The 19,452-nt window shown below is 38.3% G+C and overlaps 1 protein-coding gene and 1 pseudogene across 5 annotated transcripts in view; one reads left to right on the top strand and one right to left on the bottom strand.

The window, feature by feature from the left end:
- Positions 1-19,452, bottom strand: part of LOC111146010 (SP140 nuclear body protein) — a 72,649-nt gene that overhangs the window by 13,302 nt on the left and 39,895 nt on the right. For 3 of the 5 annotated variants that reach the window (XM_022501411.1, XM_022501712.1, XM_022501482.1), the window contains exons 14-18: positions 18,170-18,256; positions 17,849-17,959; positions 16,988-17,038; positions 4,482-4,547; positions 2,910-2,990 (exon numbers count right to left, since the gene is read on the bottom strand). In XM_022501411.1, coding sequence (XP_022357119.1) covers positions 2,910-2,990; positions 4,482-4,547; positions 16,988-17,038; positions 17,849-17,959; positions 18,170-18,256 — 396 coding nt within the window. The remainder of the gene's footprint in view (positions 1-2,909; positions 2,991-4,481; positions 4,548-16,987; positions 17,039-17,848; positions 17,960-18,169; positions 18,257-19,452) is intronic. The other 2 variants (XM_022501564.1, XM_022501636.1) reach the window with 2 other exon arrangements.
- Positions 8,659-10,092, top strand: LOC111146377 (annotated as a pseudogene).

Here is a 19,452-nt window from a genome sequence, read left to right as displayed (position 1 = left end):
GCCATTACAGAAACTAAAATGTTCAGAGAAAATTGAGACAAAAACTACAAAGTTAAGTGAAGGCATTCCAGGTTTCTGCTTGTGGAGAAATGGAAATAAACAGATGTTCTGTGAGGGGAAACCCTACGACAGGTTTTACACGTGAGACACATTCCACACACCTTGAATGAAGTCATTTATACGTTTGTGCTGAAAGTGATAATAAATGTGACCAAGGGCTTTGTTTACCTGGGTTTGGACAAAGATATTAGAATCTAAGAAACTACCGGAAGAAAACTAACTAAGAAGAATGGGCAGAATTGAGTCTTCCAAAATCTTAATTTCAAATAGTTATTAAGAATTGACTTGGTAGGTTTCTGGGGAGTGGGGAGGGAGGGAGAGGGTGGTTGGGTTATGGACATTGGGGAAGATATATGCTATGGTGAGTGCTGTGAAATGTATAAACCTGGTGGCTCACAGACCTGTACCCCTAGAGCAAATAATACATTATATGTTAATAAAAATAATTTTTAAAAAAGAATTGACTTGGTAGGTGTCATCAGGGAATGTTCTTACTTTTTGCAAGTTTTGGCTATGGATATGCATGTCTGTTTGCTGTCATTCAAATGTGCTTTAGTTTCTAAGACAGGAAGACAAATTCATTTTCTTCTTTCTGTGTTCAATGCCCCACTATCTGGTGGTACTAAGTGGGATTATGTAGACCCCATAAGGAAATATTTTCCAGACTACTTAGTCCTAAGTGCTATAAACTATAAGCAGATTATGAGCATATTAGACTAGCAAAGCAAAAATAAAAATCTTTCTTTCAATTAAACCCAAAATGGACTGATTGCTTGGTAAATAGCCCCACTTTCTGGACTTTATCCTACACAATTACTGAGAGAGTTTTCATCTCTTCAAGACCAAAATGGCCCCATGGACGAATATTGATAATTAGACTTTATCACAACATCAGACAAGTTTTAGACTTGCAAGTCATCACTCATTGTTATTTAACCATTACAACCTGGGGACACAAAAATTAGTTATAACCTGTCTAACATTATTTAACCAAGATAAAATCACCAGAAACAAAAGATTGGTAAATTTCTATAAGAAAGTAAAAGACTTGGGTATTACCAGCCATGGGCTAAGGAGAATAACTAAAAAGTGTGAAACTATGGTTCTCAAAAGACAGAATAATCTTTTTGCCCCCTCTTGGTTTCTCCCTCCAGAAAGTGGGATCACCAGCCAATAGAAGGTCATCCACCCAGTTAGCTCTCCAAGGGACTCTCCTCATCTCTTCTTCACCCAAGATGGTAAAGTGGTTACGGACTCTCTGGTGCTCTCTCTGGAGTTTTAAAGAGATCCAGATATCTTACTCTTACCCTCCTATATCCCAGTCAGGCTTGGCACTAAAGCTCTAATCACAGCCTGAATAACCCAGTAAATAGAGAGTCTTTTTTGGTCTCCATCTGTCCCTCTCCCTGGTTACATCTTTCCTGGGACTGGTAGCTATGTTAAACTTATCTTTCATCAAACCCGTTAGGCCTAATATTTTTAGGGAGAAAAAGGAAACACACTGAAATCCATTCTAGCCTGTGGAGCTTTTGATAGAAGGAAACCTAGAGCTTAAAACCAGCTAATTTATAATACAGCACCGTTGTGTTTTCCTTTGAAAACAGAGTGACTAAGCAAGACAGGATCTAAATAATTTTTGTGTCCCCAGGTTGTAATACCCATTTAATAATACGGAATCCCCCACCATGAATTCTATCATGGCATTTAATATATAATTTAAGGGTTTTTTTTTAATTGTTGGGCTTGGTATTAATTAATCTCTAATAGTAATTGTGACAGAATTTTAAATTATTTCCTTTTTTCCCAAAATTTTAGTAAAAATCTCAATAGATGGGAACAATTCACTAAGTGCCAAGGAGGGTAACCAACTGTCCCAGTCCACCCAGGATTAAGGGGTATCCCGGATGCAGGGTTTTCAGTGGCAAAACTGGTAATGTCTTGGGCAAACCAGGGTGTGTTGTTCACCCTAGTTTCAAGCAATCCGCATCATAAGGCAACGGGACCAAGTCACCTATGTGACCATACAAAGTATCAGTGGAACAGGTTATGCCAGCTCTAGTTCTTTACTCATATCCATGCAGTAGAAGAATGGCTACATTTCTCTGCAAAAAAGTCAAGCAGTGGTGACAGACCACACTGTGGAGTTGATGAAAGAATTTCATAGAGGAAAGAGCTAGCAATTGTGTACCCTGTTATCTCTCCAGTGACACACTTCCATGTTCTTATCTCTCCTCTTTCATCCATCCCCCCTTCAATCCTGGGGTGGCCCAAACCAGTAGCTGTTGAGTGTGGGTGGAGCCAAGCGAGAATGTGAGAAGAATGTGACCATGCCGCATCCCCACTGCAGGTGGCCCAGACAGAGGTTTGCTCAGGCTGAAGGAGGGGAGGTGCTTTGAAATGGAGAAAATATTGAAATTTTAATACTACTCCCAAAAGGACTCTCAACTACTGAAGAGGGACTTAACTCTTGTGACAAGGGAACAGGAAAACTATCAGGCATGCCCAAGTCAGGAAAAACTCATCCAGAAGGTAGATTTGAAAGGGCAGTGATAAAAAGAACTTATTTTCTACCTGTAATTTACCAAGTCTGGCCATGTTAATAAACCACTGATGCAAGGTAAAGAAATTTCCACAAAAAGCAGATAAAACTCAGGGAAAAGATTTTTAGGTCCTGGGCAGATAAAAACTATTATATAAATGCAAACAATTTATAAGCCTGGCTCCAAATGGGTTTGCTTTCTAGATTTTGCTGCTCTCAAACTGACTGATAACTTAAGCTGTCAGTTTAAGTTTGCTAAATTTGTATTGACCCATGGGGCCAAGTGGAAGTGGTATAAACTTTATCTTACCCCTCATCATGGCACGTCCTTGCAGACGCATTTTCATTTTTCTCTCACCGGAGACCAACTGGCCATCAGTGTCGCTTCTTTCTGGGGATAAGCAGGGGAAGATACAGAGTTGGACAAAACAGCAGTTGACATGAGAGACCAAAAGCAAGTGAGTAAACACCAGATTCAATTCTGAAGCCCCTTTTCCTATTCACTCAGCCAATAAACTTACCTGTTTATGGTAAGGGATCTCAAACAGGTGTCTAGAGCATACTCTACTTTTAGGAGGGAAGAGTTTTAATTATGTACAAGATTTTATTGTACTTTGGAAAGTACAAAGTGGTTTAGAATTTATGTGTTTATCTATGTACACCTAAATGAGAATGATATAATAATTAAATCCAAATATTTGGTATTTTGAAAATAAGTATTCTTAAAATATGATGCTTAAAAAAGATGCTGCCACATTTTTTTTTGCCCAAACAAAACTGTACACATTCACCAACAGGGTAGTCATATAAATTGACAAGAACATAAAATACATAGATTGGTGAAAATTAATAATTTTAATTGGACTTCAAAATCTTATTATATGGCTCTGTTCTAAAATTGATGATCACACAGAAAATGAGGTCTAGGTCTCATTTTCTAGAAGGAAGGAGTGCTTTAGACCACTACTGAGGGACGCCTGGGTGGCTCAGCTCATTAAACGTCCCACTCTTGATCTCATCTCAAGTCTTAATCTCAGGGTCATGAGTTCAAGCCCCACATTGGGCTCCTTGCTGGGCCTGGAGCCTACTTTAAAAAAAAAAAAGAAGAAGAAGAAGAAGAAGTAAAGCATGACTGAAATAAAAAAATTTCAGAGGTCCAACTAGAAGTAATACATAATCTATTACTGGAAATGTAGAACATAAAAATTATATGAGATATCACTATTCTAGAGAGAGGCATAATTAACTTGTTCAAAAATATTCCCCTAGGCTTTTGTCTCTGTATATTTTACTATTTAAACAATATCTTTTCATTGTAAAATTTGAACATGTTTAATACTTTCCATGTACACACATACACTTAAAAAACACAAATAATAACACAAATATCACCTATATTCCAATGACCATATATAAACCATTGCATATATTTTTATTGATGACCATCTATTGATTTTTCCATATATCCATATCTGTGTCTCTCTCTATATAGACAAATACATATAAATAAGAATTTACAAATATCTAAAAATACATTTGTACAAATATATATGTTTTTGGTTTTTACCATGTGCACAGGTGCATGCCCACCTACACATACAGGCTGTTTTTTGCATTTGGTTTTCTCTGGAACATCTTACCAAATTAATACAAATTTCTTGACCCAGCAGAGAAGCCACATATGGAGGATGGCACTGTCTCCTGGGATCATTTAGCTCTGGGTGATTCCGTGTTGAGAACTAAGCCATTTTGTGCAAGCCTCCATGTTTTCAGGCCTCCTTGTTACAGCGTCTTAGCTTATGTCCTCGTGGTGTAGCCGCTAGGAAAGGGTCAGGGCCCAAGCAGGGAGATAAGAAGCAGGGCCTTACACTGAAGTGCTTACCTTTTTGATGTACTCTTCCCTGATCTCTCCTTTTAATCCTTGTCCAGGCATGGCCTTTCTTTTTTCCTTCAAACAAAAGAGAATAAAGTTAATCATTCAGAGCTGTAAATATAATTCTCAAAGCCATAGATGTTAGTAGTTTCAAGTACTTTTTCAGGCCACAAGAACAGGATGAAATTCTTAAATACCAGCGCAGCTGTGTGAGGCTGACTACGGAGTTATGCTTTACTCCACACAGAGTTGGGAGACTACAGGAGACGACCTTACTTTGAAAATTAAAAACCAAAACCAAAAAACGCTAAAATTGGAAAATAAACAGGAGTTTATTTTGGTGTCTTAGCCTGAATGACCACCTTTGGGGACGTATGTCAGTGTTTCCTCTTCAAGTGTCAAATGTGCCATGAGGAGGCACATTCCTCATAGCTGGATAGCGTCATGGATAATATGCCATGTTGGAAGTTGGGAGATGTTCTCAGCTTTGAGGTGGAGACTTAAACAATCTCTGTACTTGTAGTTGTGAGACAAGTCCTCCCACTTCTGTGCCATCTAGTCCTGGAAGATTTAAAGAAACCGTAGCAGGTTATGTGTTGTGCAGCATATGAACACATAGGAATGTGAGAAGACCACTGGCACTGGGTAAATAGAGATCTTATCTTGTCACCATTGTGAAATAAAAATAGCCAGCTACTAGATTTTTACTGCCAAGAGTGAAGACCCAATCCATGGAGGGAGGCCTTATGACTCCCCCTTGAGATTCCCATTCTATTCGGAGGTGGATCTACTCAGGCTCTAAGACTTACAAGGCAGGAAGGGCCTATAAATAAAAAGCCTTGCTCATCAAATGAAAATGATATGTGCAAGAATTCTGGGATTTTGCCCCCTTGGTACCATGGCTTTCCAAGACCCTGCCCAGGCCTGTGTAGGGGTTATGACTATGTGCCAAGGTCGTGATAGACCTGTCTGTCTCTCAGTGGGGAGAGCCACATCACAAGGGACTTTGTTCCTGACTGCTCCAGGACATTGATCAGGCCTTGACCTCCTCTGGGAGCTATGGGTGGTGCCTCAACACTATCCACACTTCAGCTCACAGACCAGCTGACTCTGGCCACACCACTGTGGCCCTAGAAACTCATAGGTGTCGGAAGCATGGCCTACACCATTAGTAGTCTGACAATGGTGCCCTTTATCAAAAAGCTCCTTCCAATGCACTGATTTTCTGACTCTATGTCCCTCATCTCTTCCTGGACACCCAACTCTGGAAGGCTCCTTGGTCAGTGAAGGCAGCTGTCCCAGAAAGGGATTAGTTCCTTCCTGCATCATGATCAGGATAAAAGTGGTCAGGGATTAATGGTGTTAGAACAATTCTGAAAATTTAGGATTCTGTTCTGCCTGCTCTTGGAGATGATGCCTCATTCTTTCTCCTATCAGTCTGGAGGGCAGAGCCTTCAGAGAGCCTAGGGGATTCAGATTTAATTCTGATCTGATTACATTTTATGAAAATGCCCTTGTCCCACTTGTATCTGACCCTCAGGATAAAAGTCAGAGTGGGAATAGGAGATTGTAAGAAAAGGAGATGAAGTTACAGCCACCAAAACAGTACACACAGATTTTTTTTAATTAATTTTATTTTTATAAACATATAATATATTTTTATCCCCAGGGGTACAGGTCTGTGAATCTCCAGGTTTACACACTTCACAGCACTCACCATAGCACATACCCTCCCCAATGTCCATAATCCCACCCCCCTCACCCCCCCCCATTAACCCTCAGTTTGTTTTGTGAGATTAAGAGTCACTTATGGTTTGTCTCCCTCCCAATCCCATCTTGTTTCATTTACTCTTCTCCTACCCCCTTAACCCCCCATGTTGCATCTCCTCTCCCTCATATCAGGGAGATCATATGATAGTGTACACACAGATTTTGTGGCAGAAAAGGAAGAGCAAAAATCCAGACACCTGTACAGCCTAACAGGTATGGTGGAAGGGAAAGCATTAATGATATCTGTCTTGCAGAACTGCCCTGAATCCTACCTCCAGAAAGAAACTACCCCAGTACATATCTCTTACCACAGACATGATGAGTCTACCTTTCTGCATCAGACAAGAAAACAGAGATTGGCCCCAGCATCTACACATCCCATGCAAGATTCCTCTAGACATCATCCCTACCCCTACTCTCAGTCACTTGGGAGGGTGGGCAGTTAGGGAAGGCTGATGCCACTTGGTTTGTGTCATGGACAGAAAGGACAGATTGGGATGCACTATCCTCAGGAAGTGCCCCCCCAACTGAAACCCACCCCCAAATCAAGGACTAGATGCAATGAATGAAACTGGGAGCTCCAAGGTTCATAGCCCGCCAGAGGCCCACGTCGGAGGCACCATCCTTCTTCCCCTGGTTGATGTATGTTCCATTAGGGAACCTCAGCAACTATAAATGCTTCCCTTTCAGAACCACCATGTGTGTCCCTGGAATTGCACTTCTTGTGTGGAAATGCACTTCACTTGCCCCCTTATGCAAACATGGTAAATTATACTTTAGGGTTGTCATTGGAGACCTAAATCATTTATACTTTATGAAATTTGTTAAATACTGCAGGAAACAAATTGAGTGGATTTGGTCTTAGCCTACACTGGCCAAATTAATCAAAATGGCTGATGGAGTGGTGGTGTCTTCATAGGTAAATTTACCAGGATCTGCTGTGTTTGGTAAATTTGTGGGAAGGCAATTTTCCATGGCATTTCCACATGCCTCAAAATATCTTTGCAAGGGTGTTTGAGTAACAAACAACCTTGGAAGCCAGAGATAATGTAACCTTCTAGGTCAGAGAGCAGATTTGTTTACTGACCTGTATAAAATAGAAAACTTCCTCCTCTCCCCAGAGGAGATTTGTTCAAGCTCCAGCTAATAATATAATGTTTCCTTCAAGGGTAAGGTTTGAGCAGGTGTGCCAGCAGCTTCCTCCTAAGACTGAGGTTTCTGAAGTGTGGTATTCCTCAACTTGAGCACAGCCTGTGTGTGCTGCCTTACCCCCAACATGGGTTTTCAGGGAGAAGAACTAAGGTACCTATCCTATATCCCAGACATTTCATTCCTAGGTATTTATACAAGGGATCTGAAGGCATGGAGCCACAGAAAGTCTTCTACAAGATTGTTAAAGTTCACTGCAGCTTTTTCATATTAACAAAAAACAGGAAACACTTGCAGTATGTGTCAATAGGAGAATATATATACAAAATTTGGTATACTTATATACTGGGTGATACTTTGCAAAGAAAATGAACAAAATGTTGATATATCCAACAATGTGAATAAATCTGAAAAATATGCTGAGTTAAAGAGAACATGCTCCAAAACCTCACTTATTTAAGGTTTTAATACAAGCCAAACCAACCTGCCAAGAAAACTTAGAAAAGTGGTTCTCTCTTATGAGTGATGGATAAGGCTATAGTAAAGGACATAAAGGTTCTTTGCAGGGGGATGGTCATGTTCTGTATCTAGATAAGGATTTGGATTATACAGGGGGAATGCATTTATCAGAATTCATCAGATGATACACTTCATATTTGTGCATTTCATTATAATGGTTATCTTAAAAGAAAAAGAGAAGAACTGAAAACAAATAATGAATTCTAGTTAATGATATGCAGGTTGAAGTATTTGGGGGGAAGTGTACTGATATCTGCAATTTTGAGATGTTTCAGACTTGAAGATGGGTTAGTGAAGAGAAGGAACAAATGGATAGATAGATGGAAACATGACAAAATAAGAATAGTATAATGCTAATTATGAATCTACATAAAGTATCTTGGTGTTTACACAAAATTCTCCCAAGTTTTCTGTCCCTAAACGTTCCATGATTCAATCATGGCAAAAAGAGCTTTGGAAAGAAAAGAAAGATTATTTACCAAGCAATGACACTTAGAATAAAAGAAGAATTTTCACCCACCACACAATAATTTGATATGATGGCACATTAATTACCTTACTGTATTGAGGAGAAATAAATGTCAACTTAAAATTTTTAATCTTGCTAAAAAAGTTCGATCAAGGCAAATTTGCAAATATAACACTTGGAGAGTCTGCCACTTAGAGATCACTCACTAAAAGAACCAAAAGAATTAAGTCAGCTGAACAAAAGTCAAACCAAAAAAAAAAAAAAAAAAAGAAGAAGAAGAAGAAGAAGAAGAAAGAAAGAAAAGAAAAGAGCTCTTTCCCATCTTGAAAGATGGCGGGTGACAAAGCTGAGATGCCAGAAAAAAGGAAGAAGGAACTGGAAGCCAAGAAGGCTGATGCTAGTAGCAAGGTTAAGAAGGGGAACCTCAAGGCTAAAGCGCCAAAGAAGGGGAAGTCCGACTGTCGCAGAAACCCCATCCTTGTCAGAGGAAAAGGCAGGTATTCCTGATTGGCTATGCATTCCAGAAAGGCCACATACAAGAAAAAGTAATCAACAGCTAAATCCAGGGTTGAAAAGGAAAAGTTTCTTGCTACTGTCACAAAACCAGAATGGCGGTAAAAAATACCTACAAAATATGTAGGTATTATCCTACTGATGATGTGCCTCGAAAGCTGTTGAGCCACGACAGAAAACCTTTCAGACAGCATGAGAAAACTGCAAGCTAGCATCACTCCTGGGACCATTGTCATCCTCACTGAGGCAAGAGGGTAGTTTTCCTGAAACCACTGAGCAGTGGCTTGCTGCTTGTGACCAGACCTCTCGCCTTCAGTCGAGTTCCTCTGGAGAACACATCAGAAATCTGTCATTGCTGCCTCCACCAAAATTGATATCAGCATTGTGATAATCCCAAAACACGTCGCTGAAGCTTACTTCAAGAAGAAGCTGTATAAACCCAGACACCAGGAAGGTGAACTCTTTGACAAAGAGTAGAAGAAATATGAGATTACAGAGCAGCACAAGGTTGATCAGAAACTACGGACTCACAAATTCTGCAAAAAACCAAAATTGTTCCGCAGCTTTAGACTACCCCCACTCAGTGTTTTCTCTCACAAATGGAGTTTATCCTCACAAATTGGTGGTATTAAATTTCTTACAAAGAACCTAATTAAGTAACTGATCATTTAAAAAGTAAAAGAAACAAGAGTGAGCATATAAAATTTTAAAAAAATTTAAATTAAGGAAATATCAACTGCAAAAAATGGTAATAGTTTCAACATTTGTGATGAAAGAAAATTAAAAGTAAAATGATACAATATTACACAACAATAGCTACCTGGTGATCAAATGCCGAATATGTAGTGAATCCCCATGTTCAGACCTTCGACATTATCTGGGATTGAGACACGCTAAAGAGATGCCATAAATCTCATCTCTAATTTCCAAAGTAGCAGAGGAAAAGGAGGGAATATAGAATTCAATCTCAATCCATCAGAAAGCAGGGAATGAACATAAAAACACAGGAAAAGAATGGTCAACAGTAATATAGAAGATATAAATCCACATATATCAGGAATCCATGAAAAATGCAAAGTGAACTGAACTATTAAAAGATTAGGATTATCAGAGAAGATTATTAAAAAAACTAAGTGTTGCAATAGGAAACATAAAACACAGCTGTACAAGAGGCCTTAATGAAAAGGGAATTTTAAAAATCCAAAGATAAAACATTAAAAGTTAAAATAACAATTTTAGCTTCCCAAGAAAGAGAATTTAAGGTAAAAGAATATATATTAGAAGGAAAGGAATAAGAGTGTGTGATTAAAAAAATCCACGAAGCCGTAACAGTCATGAATTGCCTCAAAGTACTTAAAGTAAAACAACAGAATAAGGAGGAATTGGCAAATACACAATCATGTGGGAGAACTGAACACATCTCTGTGCAAACCCAATACAGCCTAATTTAGAAGATTTAGAGCAAAGTTGTTCTTGACAAAGAAGATGTGTATGGGGAGAAGCTAGAGCCCAATATACAGTATTTTAAAGTGGCATAGGCCATTTACAAATATTGACCATACATTAGTGTGCAAAGGAACTTTCAACAAATTTTAAAGAACTGATGAGGTCAGTTGTTCAGACTGTGTTCCAGATGGGCATCTTCCATTCCTATTTAACAGAATACCTGCATTATTGGAGATGCCAATGTGTCTGTACAATACCCTAGTTTATAATGTCCCTTTCAAGCTCCCATGGCCACCAGCTTAAGATCTGAACAGTAAGGTAAAAGCAGGATATTGTTGTGGGAAGAAGAGAACTCTAGGAAAGCTTCTCAGAGAAGAGATAGACCTCTGGGGGAAGGTGTTTTTTGCTCTTCACCCTTTCTCTCTCTGTTGGCCTAATACATAGACACACGGCTGGAGCTCAGGAGGCACTTTGGACAATGACATGATTTTTTTAAAAAGATTTATTTATTTATTTAATTGAGAGAGAGTTTATGAGCTGGGGGAGGGGCAGAGGGAGAGAGACAAGCAGATTCCCCACTGAGCAGGAAGCCCAGTGTGGGGTTGGGGTTCAATCCCGAGATTCTGGGATCATGACCCAGGCTGCAGGCAGATGCTTAACTGACTGAGCCACCCAGGCACCCTAGGACAATGACATGATCTTAACAGTGACTGAACTGAAAATCAGAAGAAGTTCCAAAGTGAAGGACCTAAAGTAGCCAAAACAAATTAGAAAAAGAAAAACAAAATGGGAGGTCTTACACTAATAGATTGCAGCACTTACTATAAAGCTATAGTAATTAAGATGGTGTAGTATTGGCATAAAGATAGACATACAGATAAATAGAAAAGAATGTCCAAAGTTACACCCAAACACATATGGACAACTGACTTACAACAAGGATGTCAAGGTAATTAACTTATTAATTCAATGCACAAATGATCTGGAACAACTGGGTATCTGAATGTCAGAAGGAAGGAAGAAAGGAAGGAAGGGAGGGAGGAAGGGAGGGAGGGAGGAAGGAAGGAAGGAAGAGTGGGTTCTTACCTCACACCATAAGCAAAATTAACTCAAATTGGATCACAGATCTGAAAGTAAGAACTAAAAACCATCAAAGTTCTTGAAGAAAATACAGTATCTTGAGCAAAGATTTCTTAAATAGAACTGAAAAGTTGCAAATTATAAAAAATACTGTTACAATTCAAAATAAATTTTGCTCTTTGACACTGCTAAGAAAATGAACAGAGAAGCTACAGATTATACAGTATATAACCAACAAAGAACTTGTATCCAGAATATATTAATAACTTTATAACTAGAAAATAGACAACCCAAATAAATATGGATAAAAAATTTGAATAGACAATTCACTAAATGAGATCTATGGGTGACAACTAAATACATAAAAAGATGGTTCAGCACCATTACTCATTAAGAAAATGCAAATTAAAACTATGAATTACCATTACACACCTATGAGGATGGCTAAAATTAAGATTAACAATACAGAGTGTTAGTAAACATATGGAGTAATGGGAACTTTCTACATTGCTGGTGGGAGTATAAAAAGATACAACAACATAAAAAATACTTTGGCAGATCCTCAAAATGTTGAATATGTACTTATGTTCATATGATCCAGTAGTATCACTCCTACATATTTACCTAAGAAAAATTAGATCATATGTCCACCCAAAGATTTGTATGTACACATTCCTAGAAGTGTTATTTGCAATAGCCAAAAACTAGAAACAGCTCAATGTCTATCAACAGGTGAGTAGATCTGTGGAATATCCATATAATGAAATACTTCTCAGCAGTAAAAATGGAGTGACTAATGATGCATATACCAGCATGGGTGTGTCTCAAAAGCTTTATGCTAAATGAAAGGGCCACGAGGGGCACCTGGGTGGTTCAGTTAGTTGAGCCACTGCCTTCAGCTCACTCAGGTCATGGTCCTGGAGTCTTGGGATGGAGTCTCACATCAGGCTTCCCCTGCTCTGTGGGGGGCCTGCTTCTCCCTCTCCCTCTGCCTGCCACTCCCCCTGCTTGTGCTCTCTCTCTGTGTGTGTCAAATAAGTAAAAAAAATCTTTTTTTAAAAAAGGGGTGGGCCACGTATTGAAAAACTGTGTACTGTATGAAATCATTTATATGACATTCCAGAAAAGATAAAACTATAGTGATAAAAACAGATCAGCTGTTGTCAAGAGCCAGAGGGTAGGAAAAGGGACACAGGTTCACTGGATGATGGAGATGTTACATGTGATGATTGCAGCATTACATGACAACACATTTGTTAAAACTCATCTAGTCATCCCTTAACAGTGATGACTGCTAGTGTATGAAATTATATCTCAATAAAGCCTATAAGGAAAGTAAAAATGTGCAAGATCTATAGAAAGAAAACTAAAACTTCGAAGAACATAAAAGGTGATCTGAAAAAAATGTGTGGTTCATTCTCCTTCAATTCTACCCAAATTAATCTGCAATTTCAATGTATTTTCACAGAATTGGGGAGGTATTGGGGGAAAATCTTGACTGATTCTAAAACTCATGCACAATAAGCAAGCCAGGATTACTACTGAATTCTTGTTTCCTTTGCCTTTGGAGACATATCTTGAAAGAAGTTATTGTGGCTGATGTCAAAGAGGTTATTGTCTAAGTTCTCCTCTAGGATTTTGATAGATTCCTGCCTCATACTGAGTTCTTTTATCCATTTCAAGTTTATCCTTGTGTATGGTGTAAGAGAATGGTCAAGTTTCATTCTTCTACACATAGCTGTCCAATTTTCCCAGCACCATTTATTGAAGAGACTGTCTTCTTTCCACTGTATATTTTTTCCTGCTTTGTCAAAGATTATTTGGCCATAGAATTGCAGGTCTATATCTGGGCTCTCTACTCTGTTCCACTGGTCTATGTGTCTGTTTTTGTGCCAATACCATGCTATCTTGGATCACAGCTTTGTAGTAAAACTTGAAATCAGGCAACATAATGTCCCCAGTTTTGTTTTTCTTTTTCAACTTTTCCTTAGCAATTTGGGGTCTCTTCTGGTTCCATACAAATTTTAGGATTGTTTGTTCCAGCTCTTTGAAAAACACTGATGGAATTTTGATCGGGAAGGCACTGAAAGTATAGATTGCTATAGGCAGTATAGACATTTTAACAATGTTTATTCTTCCTATCCATGAGCATAGAATGCTCTTCCATCTTTTTGTGTCCTCTCCAATTTCTTTCATAAGGGTTCTATAGTTCCTCAAGTACAGATCTTTTACCTTTTGGTTATGTTTATTCCCAGGTATCTTATGGTCCTTGGTGCTGTAGTAAATGGAATTGATTCTCTAATTTCCCTTTTTATATTTTCATTGTTAGTGTATAAGAAAGCAGCTGACTTCTGTACATAGATTTTGTATCCTGCCACATTACTGAATTGATGAGTTCTAGTAGTTTGGGGTGGAGTCTTTTGGGTTTTCCATATAAAGTATCATGTTATTTGCGAAGAGAGAGAGTTTGACTTCTTCTTTGCCAATTTGAATACCTTTTATTTCTTTTTGTTTCCTGATTGCTGTTGCTAGCGTTTCTAGTACTATGTTGAACAACAGTGGTGAGAAATTTTGAAATTTCTTTTCTGATGTTCCTCCCTGCATTGTTTACTTTTTTCCTTGCAAAAGAAAATATAAAGAGTAGGAATAGCAAAATATACTTGAGAGTTTTGTAATTAAACCAATTGCTATGTATTAGAAATAAACAAACCAGTGTTTCAGAGTAGAGTGCAGGCACAGATTCATGAATACAAGGAAAGTCACATAAAAAGGACATTTCAAGTCATAAGAAAAAACACTGGGGTTATTTCTTGAAATTAGTGTCTTGCATCATACACAAAAAATGTGAAATATAGATATAAACATTAAAAAGTAATAAGTACTTCAGATATTCTGAAAGCAAATATAAATATTTTTAAAATTTTGAGGTGGGAAATATCTTTGTAAATTTTAAGTATAAGCTAGAAACTATAAAAGAAAAGCCTGACAGATTTTACTACATAAAATTTTCCAGCTTCCTCAAGACAAAAGATAATACCAACCAAAAAGAATAACATCAAACAACACAAAATAACAACATATATCAGCAAAATGTAATATATATATTATTAGTTCTATGCTTGTTCAGCATGGTTAAAAAAAAAAAAGGCCAGCAGGATTGTATCACCAGCAAGACACATGCACCAAGCATTTTTAGTAGGAAATCAAATGACCAATAATAACTGGAAAATGCTCAACCACAACAAAAATGAAAGTAATGCAAATTAAAACAGGAATGAAATAAAAATGTTTACAGGTAAAATGTTAAATGTTTGTAAAGTCTTGTGCAAGAAATACTGCTCTAAAGTAAAGAAAATCTAACTGTATGAATAGATTTATCCAGATTTATGATAAAATTCTAAATGTGTTAATATATGCCTAGAAAAAAATCTGGAAAGATATATGTTAAAGTTTACAAAGATCATATATTTTATTTTTTAATATTTAAAGATTAATTTATTTATTACATGCACATGGTAGGGAGGGGCAAAGGGAGAGGGAGAAAGAAACCCAAACAGACCCAGAGTTAAGTGTGGAGCCTGACCCCAGGCTCGATCCTACGACCCTGAGATCACCACCCAAGCCAAAACCAAGAGCCTGATGCTCAACCGACTGCACCATCCAGAAACCCAACAAAGATCATATATTAAAAAATAAATAAATAAATAAATAAAGATGTGAGCATTCTGGGAAAAAAAATGTAAATTACTATTTTAAAAGATGTGATCTAACCACATTCCTTTTTTCATTTTTTGGTCTTATGAAAAGTGTTAGTTCTCTATTGCTTCTGTAATAAATTGCCATAAGCTTCATGGCTTAAAAGAATACAAACTTATTATCTTACAGTTCTGAACGTCAGAAATCTGACATAAGTCTCATAGGGCTAAAACCAAGGTGTCTACAGGGCTTTGTTCCTCACTGGAGGCTACAGGATTTGAAGGACCCAGGTGACTTGATTGGGGCCACCTACACAATCCAGGACAGTCTCCCCATCTCAAGATCCTTAGCTTAATCATACTCTCAAAGTCTCTTACCATGTGAAGTCATCAGTCACAGGTTCCAGAGATTAGGACTTGGACGTCCCTGCTTCTGTTGATAGAAGATTCTTAGGGATCATAGCACACCCATGTATGTCACGGGGATCTCCTCCGTTAGACCCTTCCACAGATCTTTCCTATCCAATCATGTATCTATTTTTTACTTCTGTGGACATAGCTGAGGGGATCTGTGAGTCGCATACTTGATCCCTTCAAAGAACCTCTTCCTCGTTGACTGAATACGCTGACTGTTCATTACTTCTGGCGCATTAGCAGAAAGTTGTAAGGACATACTCTTGGTTATCACTACAGACCACACTTTTCCTGATAGTGAAGCTCCAAATTTTATCACCTTTTGCAGCTTGGAAAGGCTGAGACCTTTTCAAATCATCAAATCCTGATTCCTTTTGCTAAGCAGTTCTTCCTTCAATTTACCTCTTTCCCCTTGCATTTTACTATAAGCAGCAAAATGGAAACCAGTTGCACCTTTATCACTTTGCTTAGAAACCCCCTTAGCTATATATCCATAAAGTTTGGCCTTCCACACTATCAGCAGGACAGAATTTTGCTAAGCTTTTGGCCACTGCACACTAAGGCTTCCCCTTTCTCTAGTTTCCAAAAACATGTTCCTTATTTCCTTCAAAGTGTCACCAGTGACACTTTGAACTTCCATATTTCTACCAAGTCCTCATGATGATTTGGATATCCTCTAAGAAAAAATAGGTTTTCTCTACCATGTTCTGCACTTCCAAGCTTTCTCTAGCAGAGTCTGCAGCCCCATATTTCTAACAAACTGCTTAAGGTAATCTAGACATTTTCTATCATTCCACTTAAAATTCTTCCCTTTGCCCACTGTCCAATTCCAAAAGTTATTTCTACATTTTTAGGAATGCACAATTGCACTCCACCTCCAATAACCAAAGTCTGTATTACTCTTCTACTGCTGTCATAACATGACTACAAATTTACTGACTTACAACATAAATCTATTATCTCACAGTTATGTTGATTAGAAGTCTGACAAGGGTCTCTGAGCTAAAATCAAGATTCCAGTAGGCCTTCATTCCTTTCTGGAGGTTGTGCAGTAGAATACATATCTTTGACTTTCCCAGCTTCCAGAAGTCATCCATATTCCTGGTTCTTTCCTTCCATCTTCCTCCTCCTCCAGCCAACAATATGGTATCTCTGTGTGACTATCTTCCATGGCCACTCCTCTCTCTCCACAGCTAGGAAGAGCTATTCCATTATATTGGGTCTACTCAGATAATCCCTAACAATCTCCTCTTCCAAGGTCCCTAATTTGATTATATCTGTAAAATCTCTTTTGCCACATAAGATAATAGAGAATAAAAATTCCAGAGATTAAGATATGGACATCTTTGGGCGGACAGCATATTATCATCACTTAATATTGTAAATAGTAATAATGCAATTCTAGCATTAGAAACCTCATTTTTAACATCAAAAGCAAGTAAAATCTTATGTACTCTTACTTCTCTTCCTCTTGAGTCTTCCCGAAGAGGTGTTTTCAAGATCCACGGCATCTAGAGAATTGACAGGTGAGGGTGAGGAAACAGAACTTAAAAACAAAAGTTACACATTTTAGGATTACTCATACTGCAGAAGACTTGAATTTATAAGGATGTTTGGATTATCATTTCTCTCTCCCTTCTGAAGGGACTAAAAACCTACTGAATTCAGAAGTAGGAGTCCCAGATGGGCCCTGGGTCTTCCTTTGTTTCTCAACAGTCCTTGGAAAAACACTTTGAAATACCTTTGTACTTCAGTTTACTCAGGGACATTTGTCCAGGTATTAAGATTATTGTGAGGATTAAACAAAATCTTATGTGAAAATATTTACAGGAAATCACTAGATAAACCAGCAACATGCTAGAGGGCATCCATCAAAAATATGTGCTGAGTTAAGGATAGTCTTTCATCTTGACAAGTAAGTGGCATCACTAGTTATCTTTTGAGACTTTTCTAAGGTTGTGACAAAAAGACACTGCTATCTACTAGCAGAAGTATGCTTGGCTTTCTTGCGCTCCACAGAAGATTGGGTGTGACAGGAATGGAAATCACTTTATAAAATGCAAGTGTTCATTATTAGTAGACTAATGTAGTAAACATGATACTGCCATCTTTAAGTGTGTATTTCTACTACAACACTCATGTGTAATCAGCAGGGCCCATCCTGTTAAACACGACTTTATTATGATCTCTTGCCTCTCTACTATTCCCCAAACGGTCAGGTCAAACAAAACAGGGAACAGGATACTGGGATGGACTGGACCACCTGCCACTACCCAGCCCCTAGAGCCACTCCCCATCCCACAACCCTTCGGTGGCCTTACCCATCGTGTCACATGCTTGGCTACTTTCTGGACCTTCTGGCACATCTTTTGAAAAGCACATAACACAGGAACTCTTCTCATTTCCATCTTCTGATAGCTCTGCTTCTGGGCCAAAATTGTGATATACAAAGACTTTCATTTACCTCAGGGATCCCCTTTTCTGTACCCTTCTTGATCACCCCTTCTCTGCTTCTTCCTCTGAAATCTTCCATTGACCACCCCCATCTCTGGCCTTTCCTTTAAGTCTCCCTTTTTCCTCCCTTGTCTTTTTCTCTTTATCAGCTCTGTTTCTGTTTTTCTTATTCTTTAAGTCATAATTACCTTCTCCATCACAGAGTAGTAGTCTGGAACTAAGTTCTTCTGATTCTTCCTCTCTATTCATTTGGAGAGTTTCTAGTTTGCCAGATACTAAAGAGAAGCAAGAAAATTACAGTCCATGGATCCTGAGAGTGAACAGGGAAGAACTTCTGGTGCTTTCATGCTGCACCATGACATTTTGAGCTAAAATGAACTGCCTTCTGAAAGAAGACTACATCTGCTCCAATAATCACAACCTACAGCTGCCAAAGGCATGCTTTTCCCATCTTTTGTACCTCATTCTGCTTTCTTTACTCCTACTTTTCTACCTGTAGCCTCAAGAATAAAGGAAAAAGATCTTATCCTTTCAGGAAAAAAACAGCTATTCTTTGAAAATAGTAAAAAGTAAGTATGAGAACAGTTTTAAACTCATCCCAATTGGTCCATCGCTACTTACATCACTAACCACATTTAAAGCCAGCCAGTGAGTGACAGCCTCACACTTCTGAAAATCAGCCCATCAGCAAGAGCCGCATTCCAGAAAGCCTGTTTTTATGACTAAACGATAACCTAGTTATAAACACTCCCCAGGTCTGAAAGTCTGCAGTTCCTGAACTACAAGCTTCCTAAAACTCTACCTAAAAGCAATTTCCTTTTAAAAAGAAACTATGTTCTGTAAGTACCATACCTCCTTCCACCATGCATCTTGCTTATCAAGATATGGCATGATGTTCTATCCCTCCAAAAATGGATTTCCCACCAAGCCATCTTGAAGACTCTTGTTTAGCAACATCATGTGGGATCTTTGGGCCAATAGGCCCAATCCACCGCTTCTTGTGCCCAACTCAGATTGTTTTCCTGATCAATCCATCTCAACAATGACTTGAGCTCTGCCTTGTTTCATTGAGTTCTTATTTCTGAATTATTTTTTTTAAAGATTTTATTTATTTATTTGTCAGAGAGAGAGAGAGAGTACAAGCAGGCAGAGTGACAGGCAGAGGCAGAGAGAGAAGCAGGCTCCCCGCTAAGCAAGGAGCCCAATGCAGTACTCGATCCCAGAATCTTGGGATCACAACCTGAGCCAAAGGCAGTGGCTTAACCGACTGAGCCACCCAGGCATCCCCTGAATTAATCTTATTACTTAAAGATGTATATGCAATTAGACACAAAGTAGTTAGACACTTTGGTTTGGAGGTGTAGCATTTAGCAAATATTCTGTTAATATTTTTTATTCTTCTACTGTTTCATTTACTCTAACTTTTGTCTATTTTCCAAAAGGTTTTCTTATGTGTGTTTGTTTGCTCTTG

Source organism: Enhydra lutris, unplaced genomic scaffold (assembly GCF_002288905.1).
Source record: "Enhydra lutris kenyoni isolate GAN:26980312 unplaced genomic scaffold, ASM228890v2 scaffoldscaffold1, whole genome shotgun sequence".
NCBI classification, from domain to species: Eukaryota; Metazoa; Chordata; class Mammalia; order Carnivora; family Mustelidae; genus Enhydra; species Enhydra lutris.
The sequence above is the reverse complement of the archived record's forward strand: the minus strand, read 5'-3'. Positions and strand labels throughout refer to the sequence as shown.